Source organism: Phalacrocorax carbo, chromosome 4, assembly GCF_963921805.1.
Source record: "Phalacrocorax carbo chromosome 4, bPhaCar2.1, whole genome shotgun sequence".
Lineage (NCBI taxonomy): Eukaryota > Metazoa > Chordata > Aves > Suliformes > Phalacrocoracidae > Phalacrocorax > Phalacrocorax carbo.
Window position 1 is genome coordinate 33,930,277 of NC_087516.1, and position 13,294 is coordinate 33,943,570.

Consider the following 13,294-nt stretch of genomic DNA (forward strand, 5'->3'; position numbering starts at 1 on the left):
TTTTTTTTGGTGGTGTGTGGTTTTTTTTTTTTTAAAAACCCACACTTCTAATTTAAGAAAAAATGCCTCAGGAATTAGAATTCTGCTAAACCCCACAAACCTAAAACAAGCCTGCTTTATGCAGAAGATGACCTGACAACAGTAATAAAAAGCAACAGATGCATGTCAGTCTCATGTCAGCACCCAACATTTAGAGAGCTCTGCGGCAGCCAGCGAGAGGACTACCCATCCCTATATGAACAGCTCCCAAGAGAAATTTATCTCACAGAAAAGTTCCTCTAGCGTAGCCTTTCCAGAGCTCTGCGTTACACCATGGTATGCTCCACTGTGGTGGCTGTGCATCTGCTAGCGTTGTTTCCTCAGCTCAGGCAAACAGCACCTCCAAGTCTGTGTCCGTATCCCTACAACCACCTAGTGCCTGGTGCCAGCAGGTTACATAGCCAGGACATAATCCACGGGATCCTACACAGCATGCCAGGAACTCGCACTGTCTACATTTCATGCATAACATGAGGATCACAGAGGGGCCTTTTTCTATCTTGACATCTGATAAGGGTGTTGGAAAATAGCACCAGAAACCCAAAGAGTAAAATAGAAGCAATATATGGCCCAGAGGACAAAAGGACTGACAGCTTTTATTTTTTATTACATATCTATTTATTAGCACCTTACCACTGTCTTCTCTCCAACTCCAAGGGAAAACAACTGATCAACATGGACAAAGGGGCTCGATCCTATGATGTCCAAGTAATTCAGTCTGGGTTTCCAAGTGCATCAATACCTGATGACACGATCAGATTGATGGTGGGGGTAGATCTATTTTAACCCCTGCAGATTTAGCATATGTGCTGCTCCCTGGGAACATTAGTAATGTGACAAGAAAGGAGCAAAGGGCACTGACATCAGTAGGCTCTTCAATTCAGCCTTGTGAGGCCCAGCCTGCAGTATCTGTGTATGTTTCTGCTGCTTCTGTTCCTCTTTTCAAATCCAGCAATCACTAAGAAAGCCATGAGAGAACAGTAAGCATCTCAGGCAAAGAAGTCTAAATCAGAGGCTAGATCTTTAGATCTAGACAATGGGTTATGTGTCATAAGAAAGCATGGGCAGTGTGGAGCAGATGGATTTTACTGGCATGCTTTATTTCAGGAAGAACTGAGGTGATTGCTTATGCAAAGAGAGACATGAGAAGCAGGAGCCTACTGAAGGCCAAAGGGTCATGTGTGTCCTCATTTGTGTTTCTGGAAAACAACCGACCCCTCTCCACTTTCCTGTGACCACTTTGCTCTAGCCAGTGCTCCAGTTTGAAAAGCTAACCTTCCTGCAGGGAACAACACCCACTGCCATGCCAAATGCAGCCTGCAGCTTCAGGACCTATTTTAAGCTCCAATCCTCATCTGAAGAAAAAAGGCAAACCTCTTTCCAATTCAGAGCAGGAACTAAAAATCCTAAATAATTTAGGTTTCTTCTAGTACACAGCAGCTTTTAACCATTTTACACTCAGCAGCCCATCAAACAAAAAGTGATGCTGCAGTGGATTTTCAGGCAGCTATAGGAATCAGGCTGACCTCTCTCTCATGCAACAGCGGTGGCATTTACATTGTCTGCACTATTTCATAATGGAGAACAACAATAAAACACCTCAAGAATAATTTCATTTTAACCTAAGGGAGCACCAAGTTATTTGGCATGTGTAGGATGTCCCTTCCAAAATGGCATTTTTGTCAAAATCCTACAGTGCTTCAGAGAAAAACTGTTACTTGACATCAGTGCATAATGTCACTAATACTAGGACAACGTGCCTGAAAATATAAAGTTTCAATGATCTAGCCAGATGTGTCAAAAAAAAACAACCAACTACCTCTGTGCTAGGGACTTCTGCTGTTCAGTAACAGGCTAGGTATATACATGAGTCCTTGTGAGCTCAGGCCCCGAGGAACAGAGAGAAAAGAAAAGTTTTACTTAAGGCCACAGCTTACAGATCTATTAATTATTTAGTCACATGATACTGATTTATATGTATTGTGCAACTGTTCTTGATCTGTGGCCTCAGAACAACAGTAAGCAGTACCCAGAATCTACTGAAAAGCAACATTGCAAATAAGAACAATTTAGGCAAGTACATCTCCTAAGACATGCTGGCAGTTTATCAACTCTGATTACAGCCCCCAAGGTTCACAGAGCAAATTAAAGACAACTCTCAAAAGGTGTGTTTCACTTATCTCTGTGTGCTATGTTCTTCATAGCCCAAGGCGTTTAGACAAAAATGCAGATGTACATTCAGTTTACAAGCTGTTTAACCATCTTTGACACAATACCCATGAGTTTCATGTCTCTGGGACAGTTCCACAGTCTTTCAAATATTATGTCAACTCTTCTCCCTAACAAGGGTCAATGACAGCAACACAGACAGCTACTGTATCTGCTGAAAGATATCTTAAGAAATATGGGGAAAGGACGGACTTACAGCTAGAAGGAACAAGTCAGAAGACTTAAAAAAAAACCTTTTACAATTTTTTTTTTTAAGAGGACATCAAGAATCAGCTTTGGGATACCTCGTACACCTCACCTCAAAGTTAGGGAAGAAATCCAGTGCAATAACACCCAATTATTCACTGTTTACTGCAAACACATAAAACGATGTGTACAATCTAAGGAACAAAAAGAAGGAGAAAAAAAAAACCCCAAGTCTAGGAACATCAGAAGAGATCCATACCTGAGTCTAACTGGAGACGGAAGGGACAAGAAGAGAACAGAGAAAGAACTACCTTCCAGGACGGTATTTTCAAGGCAGTGACATAAGTCAGCACTGCACACAGCAACTCACGAATAACAGAATGAAAACAGCTTGCAACTGGCACATGACCCTGATGGTCAAAGCTCTAAAGTCTCTTAACAAGATAACAAATTTTTTTTTGTTCAGTAATTAAGAGGACAATAAAGTGAGAATTTAGATGTTTCAAAATTAGTTTAGATGGAATAGTAATAAAAGCACCATCTCTGGCTAATCCTAACAATGAGGTCTATAATTTAAAGCCATTAGGACAGCCTTCCGTGCTAGAAAAGCCTTGAATTCCAGCTCCCAACACTGGGAAATCTTCTTTAAGCATCCCTCTGTCTGAGCTGATACAATCTGTGGGTATCCATTTCTGCTGCCCCCTCTACTCGTGCAGAGACTGACCTATTCAATATTTAGATAAGCATGAGAAAACCACAGCTCTGTGTTCTTCTCTTGTGTGGCTTCTTGTTGTGAAACATCAAAACAAATACCATGGAAGAGAACTACTGACATTCTTCCCAACATCAGAATAAACACCACAGAAGTGAGCTACAAACATTCCCTCCATAGAAAGTCTGCATAGTTCTGTGTCACCAAGAGTTTGGAGTACAGCTGTGTGGAGCCGGAGAGCAAGTTTCTCACAGAAGTTTGGAATGAAATAATAAACATGTCTGAAATATCTAACCTACAATCCAGAACACAGGTCCTTCCTTAAAAGCACTAACAGAAGAAACAGACCTTGTAGCATGAAAATAATTTGGGTTATGCTACAAGAGATCTTAATGAATGATGCTCTGTTGCTATAAGGAAAACTGATAGGATCCATATTAAATTCTCCTTGCTGGGGGTATAACAACAATCCCACCATTTTCAGTTCACTGGTTTGAGAAATTCCCAGCAGAAAACCACTATTTGAACAGAGCTGGCCTACACGTTACTCCACAGCAAGCCCTGAGGTTTCAAAATTCATTGTTTTTTGTCAAGATACCTGTTGAAGGCACAGGGAGGAGTGCTGATTTTCAGCATGGAACGAGAGACAACTTCAAAAAGTATTCATTTTCAGATCAGGTTTGGGAAGAAAACCAGGAACACGCATGCAAATACGCTGACACACTTACTTGATAGCTGAAGGGACCAGTTTGGAATACATTGAGACTGTGCTGTCACACGTCTCAGTTTTTTACATCCTATTCTCTGACGAACATACTACCTCAGGAAAACAACACTTATTTAAAAAGAAACCCAGAACACTCAAAACCAGATTACTTCAGAGTTCAGGGTGGCATTCTCTGAACATCAGCACCACAATTTCACTTTGAAGACTTATGGAGCATAGTAGCTCTCACCCAAGGAATTAAATCCTTAGATCCAGCTGTTGCACTATACTTTATTTGGTATCACTGGAAAAATCCGGCCAAGATAGTAACAGCTATTGGGTTTCAAAGGTTATTTCAGGTTTACAGATATTACCTTAACCCTTCAAAATAAAAATTATTTTATCTCCCTAATGAACACATTTAATAAGAAACTCAAATTCACATAGGTTTAGCTTAATTCTGCATTTATTTATATAGGGGTGGCATAACAAAGACCTGCTTTTATAGTCAGTTCACATGTAATATCTACACCCCTTAAGCAGCTTTGCTGTCTGTTTATAAGAACATTCCTTATTAGCCTGAAGGTATTCTAAGGCTAGATCACATGAGACAATTAAGTCATTCTGATACTCCTCATAGTTCACATGGATGAAAAATCATCTAAAAATATAGCTGGCTTTATATCATAGCTAGAAAGGTAACAAAGTAGTCCAATGCACAGTACCAATATCTGCAAAATAAGTTTAAGCCTGAACTTTGTTTCTTTCCAAGACAAACGAAAAAGACTCGCTTACACTACTGAACTCTTAGTTAAACTAATAATGAATACAATCTTGTTTCTGCTTCACCCCACAGAGTTTACGAACTGTTCAAGTTTTTCTGCAAAATTTCCAGGCTTTCCTGTTGGAGAGAGGGGTAAAGACAGAAAAACTGACTAACCCAACTTATTTACAAAAGCTGAAGCTCTTGACACAAGAGACCAAGAATTCGGTCTCAACACATCTATATTCACATTCCTGGTTCAAACTAGTCAGAGATGCTAATTGTGCAACATGGAATACCTGGACCAAAATCATCCCTGCTTTAACAACCACTTAAGCTGCTTTTTCTATGCCTGGAGTGCTTTAAACACCGTGCAAACTACTACCTGTTAAAAAGCAGAATCTTCCTCCTGGTTTTAACTTCACTGCAGAAGATAACTAGTTTATTTCAGTGCAGAACAGGAAAGAGCTTTAAAATGTTTAAAATATTTACCTATCAAACTGTTTCCTGTATTATTCTTAAGAGAACTTTTCCCATGAGTTTCCCATGAGCTGCAAAGTACAATATTAGAGATGCTGAAAGAAAAGCAGAGTTGGTTCAACAACAGGAGAAGTTTTACTCTATGGAAAATATCCACAGGTTACCATAGAATACTTTTTTTAAATGGATACATGAAACTTAAAATTACTGTTTAGACAATACTGAAATAGTCTGTTTGAAAACTGTAATGTTGAGCTCTGCAGCATATACTCTATCAGAATTGCTCAGGGGGCTGCGAGGGCTTCATCTCTTTTCTTAAAAACAGTTTAAGACCTCTAGGATTCTGTTTTTTATATGAATAGACATTCTTCTGATCTGAAAAAAAATTGATCTTACACTTAATAAGCTAGCATCTGCAAAGTTGTGTACTCGAGAAAGACAACTAATATCTGTCTATATTCTCTAGTAACAACCCTAATAACATTTATGTTGTACAGCAGGAAAAGTGTATTAGAAGTGAAAAGTAAGATAAAACCAGCAAAAAAGAACACTCCAAGTGCTGAGACAAAAACACTTTGCTGTGTTTTCTGCATGTTGCTAGCACCATAATCTATGCTAGAACTGCCACCAAAAGGACAAAACTTCCTGCCTGGTTCTTAATTCCGGTGGATTCCCCCAATCCTACCTGATCAATGACCAACTATACAAGCACTTGTGTTCACATATGCATGAGGGTCTTTCCAAGTCTCCATGCCACAAGAACACTGCTTGCACAGTTTCTTCTACAACTTAAAAAAAAAAAAAAACCAAAACCAAAAAACCCCAACCCAACCATTTCCAAACAACAAAAACATTCCCACCCAAAGAAACCCAAACCCAAAAGCCTTTTGAGCAGATACGAAATGAGCAACAGAGCTAATAAGCCACTTGACCAGATATCCCTCATCAGTAGGGTAACTTGCCATCCCATGCTGAAGACTACTGGTGGTCAAACTAGATGAAAGAATTCACAGAAGACTTAAGTACTTGACATTCATAATTATATTTACCAGCTCTCAGAATTATCATCTTCCCAAATTTTAAAGAAAATTTACACATTTTCACATAGTATCATGACAGGTTTTAAAACATTAATGATTTTTCTTGTTGTTAAAGCACAAGCACAGTGAGACATATGTTAATCCCTCGTTTTCCAGGCATTGAAAGAAAGGGGTGTTAACTGAACCTTAAAGTATGCCTCCACAAGCTTTGGTATGAACCAGAATATTGTGTTAGTAAAAGCATCCTATCCCAAAGTAAGAGTTTGGGTGAGAAGCCAGCATCCACCTTTAACAACATGTTCCAAGGGACAGCTTCATGGACTGTTACATTTATACCTTATTTTTCCATTTGAGCTTGTTCAGCACTACTCACTTTTGCAAAAAGCCACCTGACTGAATTTATTCCCTCCCCTAGTGTTATATTTTTCTTACAGATGTTAAAACAGCCTTTTAACATCTTTAGAAAGCTAAGACAACAGAATATCATCTTTCATGATGGAGCATGTGCTGGTTTTGGATAAAAATCTTTGATTTTCATGGCTTCTATAGCCTTTAGTAACAGACTCCACTACATATGCTCCATCAGAGTAGGAAGATGACATAAATCTTACTGTTCTTAATTAATACTTTCTGGGTGTATCTAGTAGTTGCCCTAGCTTTCCTGACAACAGTGGTGTGTCACAAGTGTTAGTGTAGCCTATCCATAATACACCATTACAGCCCTTTCAGGGTCACTGAACAACAGGATGAAGCTTTCCAATAAATATTTCCACGCTTTCTTCCTGAAATGATAGCTTTACCTTTGGAACTGCCAAAAAGGATATTAACTTTTGCTTGGCTTATGTAGTATCAGGGATTACTGTATTGTAACTTAACCTTAACCTTCAGTCAATAACAAAGACATGAGACTTTAACATCCACTGCACATACACACAGCATTGTAATATACTGCACACATATTATAAGCAGGTCATTGTTTCTTCAGGCAGGGCTAGAAAAACAAAGGAAAGAGCACTAATTTACACATTTTTGGAAGCAGTTTTTCATCTAATTCAAAATTCCATCTCAAAAGGCAACATTTTAGTCATATTTACATTAAAACATTGCAATAAGTGCACAAGTACATTCTTTAAGTTGGCAAGTTAAGAAGTGTAATATAACATAGTGTGCCCAAGAAAGTAATTTTGCCTAAGTAGTACAATCATAGAATCATACAATGTCCTGAGCTGGAAGGGACCCACAAGGATCATTGAGTCCAACTCCTGTCCCCACACAGGACAAACCCAAAATTAACACCATGTGTCTGAGGCTATTGTCCAAGTGCTTCTTGAATAGCGTCAGGCTTGGAGCTGTGGCAGCCTCCCTGGGGAGCCTGTTCCAGTGCTCCACCACCTGCCGGGGGAAGAACCTGTTCCTAACACCCAACCTAACCCTCCCCTGGCACATCTTCCTGCCGTTCCCTCGGGTCCTGTCGTTGGTCACCAGAGAGAAGAGATCAGCGCCTGCCCCTCCTCCTCCCCTTGTGAGGAACCTGCAGACCGCGATGAGGTCTCCCCTCAGCCTCCTCTTCTCCACGCTGAACAAACCAAGGGAATTCAGCCGCTCCTCATATGGCTTCCCCTCCAAACCCTTCACCAACTTCACAGCCCTTCTCTGGACACTCTCTAGTAGCTTTGTGCCCTTAATGTACTGTGGCACCCAAAACAGCACACAGCACTCGAGGTGAGGCCGCACCAGCGCGGAGCAGAGCAGGACAATCGCCTCCCTCGACCAGCTGCAATGCAGGGCTTGATGCCCCCCAGGGCACGGTTGGCCCTCTTGGCTGCCAGGGCACTCTGTTGGCTCATGTTCAACTTGAGATCGACCCGAACCCCCAGGCCCCTCTCTGCAGAGCTGCTCTCCAGCCTCTCGTTCCCCAGTATGTCTGTACATCCACGGCTGCTGTGCCCCAGGTGCAAAACCCAGCACTTGCCCTTGTTAAATTTCATACGGCTGGTGATTGCCCAGCTCTCTGATTTGCCCAGATCTCTCTGCAGGGCCTCTCTGCCCTTGAGAGTGTCAGCAGCTCCTCCCAATTTTGTGTCATCAGCAAACTTCATTAGCATGCCTTCAAGTCCTGCATCCAAGTCATTAACAAAGAGATTAAAGAGCACCAGCCCCAGGATGGATCCCTATGGAACCCCACTAGTGACCAGCCGCCAGCCTGATGTAACCCCATTTACTAGAACCCTTTGACACCAACCATCGGCCAATTGCTCACCCACTGCATTATGTGTGTGTCCAGCACACAGCTGGATACAATCTTGTCCGGGAGGAGACTGTGAGAGACAGTATCAAAAGATCTACTGAAATCCAAACAGATTACATCGACTGGCTTCCCTTGGTCAACTAGGTGGGTAACCTTGTCTTAGAAAGAAGTTATAAGTTTGTTAAGCAGGACTTTCCCCTCCTGAACCCATGCTGGCTGGGACCAATGACTGCGCTGTCTTTCAGGTGTTTTTCAATAACTCCCAAAATAATCTTCTCCATAATTTTGCCAGGCACAGAAGTGAGGCTGACAGGCCTGTAGTTAGCGGGGGCATCCCTGTTGCCCCTCTTGAAGATTGGCATAACATATGCCAGCTTCCAGTCAGCTGGGACCTCTCCGGATTCCCAAGAGCACTGAAAAATCATTGAGAGGGGCCTCTCGCTATGCTATTTTGGGAGCCCCAGAGTCAGTCATTGGTGTTGAAGAGAGAGGTGAAGAAAGCATTAAACATCTCTGCTTTGCTAATGTCCCTGCTTGTGAGGTGACCATGTTCACCAAGTAACAGGCCAATGTAATTTCTGGCCTGCCTTTTGCCATTAACATATTTTTAAAAAGCCTTTTTTATTGTCCCTCACAGTACTGGCCACCTTCAACTCCAACTGAGCTTTGGCCACAGAAATTTCCTCCCTGCAGTGGCAAACAACATCTCTGTAGTCCTCCCATGTTGCCTGACCTTGCTTCCACTGGCCATCTACTTCCTTTTTTCACCTTATTTCTAGAAGAAGATCCCTGCTCAGCCAAGCCGGCTTTCTGTCTTGCATGCTTGACTTCCTACATTTTGGAATTGTCTGCTCCTGTGGTCTTAGGAGGCAGCACTTAAAAAAGCTCCCTCAAAAGCTTTTCCCCAGGGGACCTTACTAAGTAGTTCCCTGAGCAACCTGAAGTCTGCTCTCCTCATATCCAGAGTTGAGGTCTTGCTGGGAGTTTTCTTCCTGTGACCATTCATTTTAAACCTGACTGCTTCATGGTCACTGTGCCCGAGGCAGCCAGGAACTGCCACTTCACCACAAGACCTTCTCTATTAAACAACAAGTCAAGAAAGGCACCTTTCCTGGTCAGTTCCCTTAGTACCTGTACCAAGAAGTTATCATCCAGGTGGTTTAGGAATCTTCTGGACTGTTTGTCCCAGCTGTGTGGTATTCCCAGTTGACACGTGACAAACTGAAGTCCCCCATAAGGACAAGGACACGACTTAGGGGTATCCCTTAGTTCCTTAAAGAATTACTCATCCATGTCATCATCCTGGCTGGGTGGCCTATAGTAGACTCCCACGACAACATCCACTTCATTTGTCTGTCCCTTAATCCTTACCCACGGGGTCTCAACTGTGCCATTGCCAGCTGCAAGCCCCAGGCATTCCGGCTCCTCCACTACATACAATGACACCCCCTCACCTTGCCTGCCCTGCCTATCCCTTCTCAAGGGCCTGTAACCATCCATCATGGCACACGAGCCACAGGACTCATCCCACCAGGTTTCACTTATGCCAATGATGTCATATCTCTGGGACTGGGCCCAGGCTTCCACCTCCTCTTGCTTGTCCCTCATGCTGTGCACATTTGTGTAGAAACACTTCAAGTGCGGTTCATCGTGCCCATCACCACATGGAGCAGTCTGAAGAATCTCAATAGCATGCAGCTCCTCGAACTTTGGCACACCATCCCGTTGCTTGTCACTGACTAGCCCAATATTGTCCCTTTCCCCCTTCCAACCTAGTTTAAAGGTCTGTCAATCAGCCCTGCTAGCTCCTGAGCAAATATCCTTTTCCCCTTCGGAGAAAGGTGCATCCCATCGGATGTCAGTTGACCTGGTGATGAACAGGCCATCCCATGATCGAAAAACCCAAAGTTCCACTGATGACACCAGCCTCAGAACCACATGTTGATCAGCTGGGTCTGCCTGTTCCATTCAATTTTCTTCCCTGCTACCTAAAGGACTGAAGAGAAAGCCAGTGCCAAAGCAATATGCCAGAGAACTTGTAGAAATTACTTGATCCACTGGAATATCACCCATGAAAAAATATAGAATTCACAAAAAGAAGCCTTGTGAATGTTTAACACAAACAAGGAATGAACAGCTGCAAATATGTAAGTCTCTCCAATTCTACAGGCATACTAACAGCATGTTGTGTCTGGCTTTCATCATTGCTGTAAATGAATGGAAAATGGATAAAGAGCAGAGTCAGAGAACAAGAGATCATATCCTAGAAGTGCCTGCTATGTTTTTCCAATCCTTGAAGTAATGTTAAAAGCAACACTAACAACTAAGCTAGACACTTAATTAATGCATTAGGATGGTAATCAATTTATTACCATGTCCTGCCTCAATAAACTAGTCCTGACTTCAGACAGAGCTCATGGGCAAGGAACAGAAGTGGAGCTGGACCTCCTCACTCAATGAGGCTAAGTCTGTAGAGTTAACTATGACAGTGATATAAAAGAACAAAAGCTTTAGCTAGCTAAAAATCACTAGAACAAAGCTTCACTATAATATCAAGTCCAGTAAAGGAAAAAAAAAAATAGCAGGCCCCATTCTACATGGTACCAGCTGGCAGTATTTCAGTTCATCTCAAAAAAGATCATTTGTCTTCTCTTAAAATGTAAGACATTGTACTGCAGAACATTCAGCAGCCGCACAATATTTTTATTCTGTTGTAAGAACTTACCCACAACTGTGAAGATGGGAAAAAAGTGTTTCTTAAAAAAGCTAAATACTCCATCGGAAAGCTTTGCATGTATAAATGGGAAATGATACTAATGCTCTGTATAAGTTAGAAATGTATTAACTTGAAAGTCTAACATATCCAATTTTGGAAGCTGACTCAGTACAGGGAACAATTCAGGTTTTATTGAAGACCAACACTGAAATACAGCTATTCAACTTGCAGAAGTATGATGCTAAAGAACATTTGCTAAAGAATCACTAAGTATTACAGCCAATTTGAAGTTTACAGCTGTGTTTTTATGGCATCAAATATAATACTTCAAGGCTATGTGGCTACTTTATTAGGTTGGAAAAAATGAATCAGAAGAGAAATTATATTAAGCTAGTAAAAGGGAAGGGAGAACTAATTACTTTTCTGTATGGAAAATACAGAGAAAGTGCCATGCTAAATTTAGGGAAAAATAGTTCTATTTTAAGACTCTCATAAGCAAGTGGAAGAGGAATTATTTCTAGTCCAGAAATGGACTTTGCTGTGTATCATGAGTTTCCTCAACAAAGCTAATCAAGACATTGTGTTGCTAGCTGTATCATCCTTTACACTCCTTTTATATAAGGACCACATAAGAGCTCATGAAACTCAGTGTCAGGCCATACCTACACTAACTTTAGTTCAGCCAATTATCAATAAAAGGAACAAACAGAATAAGCACTTTGTGGAAAGTCTTATGCTTGCTGTATGACAGAAGCCCTAACTCTTAACAGGAGATGTCGAACAAGGTACTTGCTCACAATTAATATGCAGACATTTGACACCCAAGAAAGTAAAAGGCAAAAGCCTTAGACTCATGTTATGACTTCAGGAAATTAAAAACATACTGCCACAGTACCAGAGTTACAGGTCAGAACTGATTTACCCAGTAATTCCAGGCTCAAATGTATAACATCTGCTTGGCCACAGCACCTCTTTCAGAAAGACATCTGCTGTTTACTCAGGGGACACAGGGCTTTACAGTGATCTTCAGTACTTTTTAAAAAGGGCTTTTCACTGAGTAATTAATTACAAGCAGCTTCTAATTCAACAAATACGCACTGATGTTCGGGAAACTAATTTAGACTGCCAACTCTCTTGAAAAGACCTGGAAATTGCTGCAAGGAGAAACATCATCTGAAGACTTTTCTGTCTCCTGGCAGAGAGAAACTAGCACCAGGTGTCCTGACTGGCATAAACGCTAAAAAAAAACCCAATATGAAGTCCTTAAACTCTGCCAGATTTTGGAACACCATCTGCCACTTAATCAGCTGCCATGCCTCCCCCTGCCATACAAGCAGACACACACATCAACACGCTTAGATAATTTCAACTTCTTATTCAAGCATAGTCTGCAATGATACACAAAGACAGCTGACACCAAAAGGGTTTCTACCATGAACCTTCCAGAAAAACCTGTTATTCTGCATGATTCTCTTTATTTTATTTAAAGCTACAACACATGAGCTTTAATCATCACTTACCTCAGCGTGGCTAAACAGCAAAAACTACATCCAAGTTTCATTGCCATACTTTTTTTTTTGTTGTTGTTACACTTAAAACCTCCTTATGCTTCACTGGAAACAGGGAGTGACAGATAGCACAGACTGCATATTCTAAGAGCTGGGTAGCCAGAAAACAGTAAGCAGAAAAAAACCCAAGACTTTTTTCCATATCCCTTGAAACTGGAGTCAGTGATGGCTTATGGAATTATCCACTGCAAAACTGGTTTTCCAAGGAAAGAACCAATACACTAATATAAAGCATAAACCTAATTTAAGTTGCACCACAGAAAATATAAAAATGCATTCAGAAAACTCACCAGAACCCAAACAGGACAGGCTTTGGTGTCCATTTCTTCCAGGAGTACCTATGATGTCCAGGGGAAAAGAAAAAAAAAAAAAAAAAGAGGCAGGGGGAAGAATTACACTTCAAGTAAGAGGCAGTGGGGTTGCCTTTTTAGATGTTTTCCACATAAGCTCCTCAAACTATGCAATTTCAGTCTCTTTCTTGTGATGGCATGTTGAACAGCAAGGTTTAGCATCATACAGCTAAACTATTTGGCAAATGGATGATAAATTCCCAATAAGCCAAACATTTCTTTCCGTTACAGTTTCATTTTACTCATTCATAGAGGAC

General features: G+C 41.3%; 1 protein-coding gene across 3 annotated transcripts in view; it reads right to left on the reverse strand.

Moving 5' to 3' along the window:
- The window catches only part of MTUS1 (microtubule associated scaffold protein 1), a 131,544-nt gene that overhangs the window by 58,312 nt on the left and 59,938 nt on the right, over positions 1-13,294 (reverse strand). For all 3 annotated transcript variants that reach the window (XM_064449527.1, XM_064449526.1, XM_064449525.1), the window contains exon 7: positions 12,978-13,025. In XM_064449527.1, the coding sequence (XP_064305597.1) occupies positions 12,978-13,025 (48 nt within the window). The remainder of the gene's footprint in view (positions 1-12,977; positions 13,026-13,294) is intronic.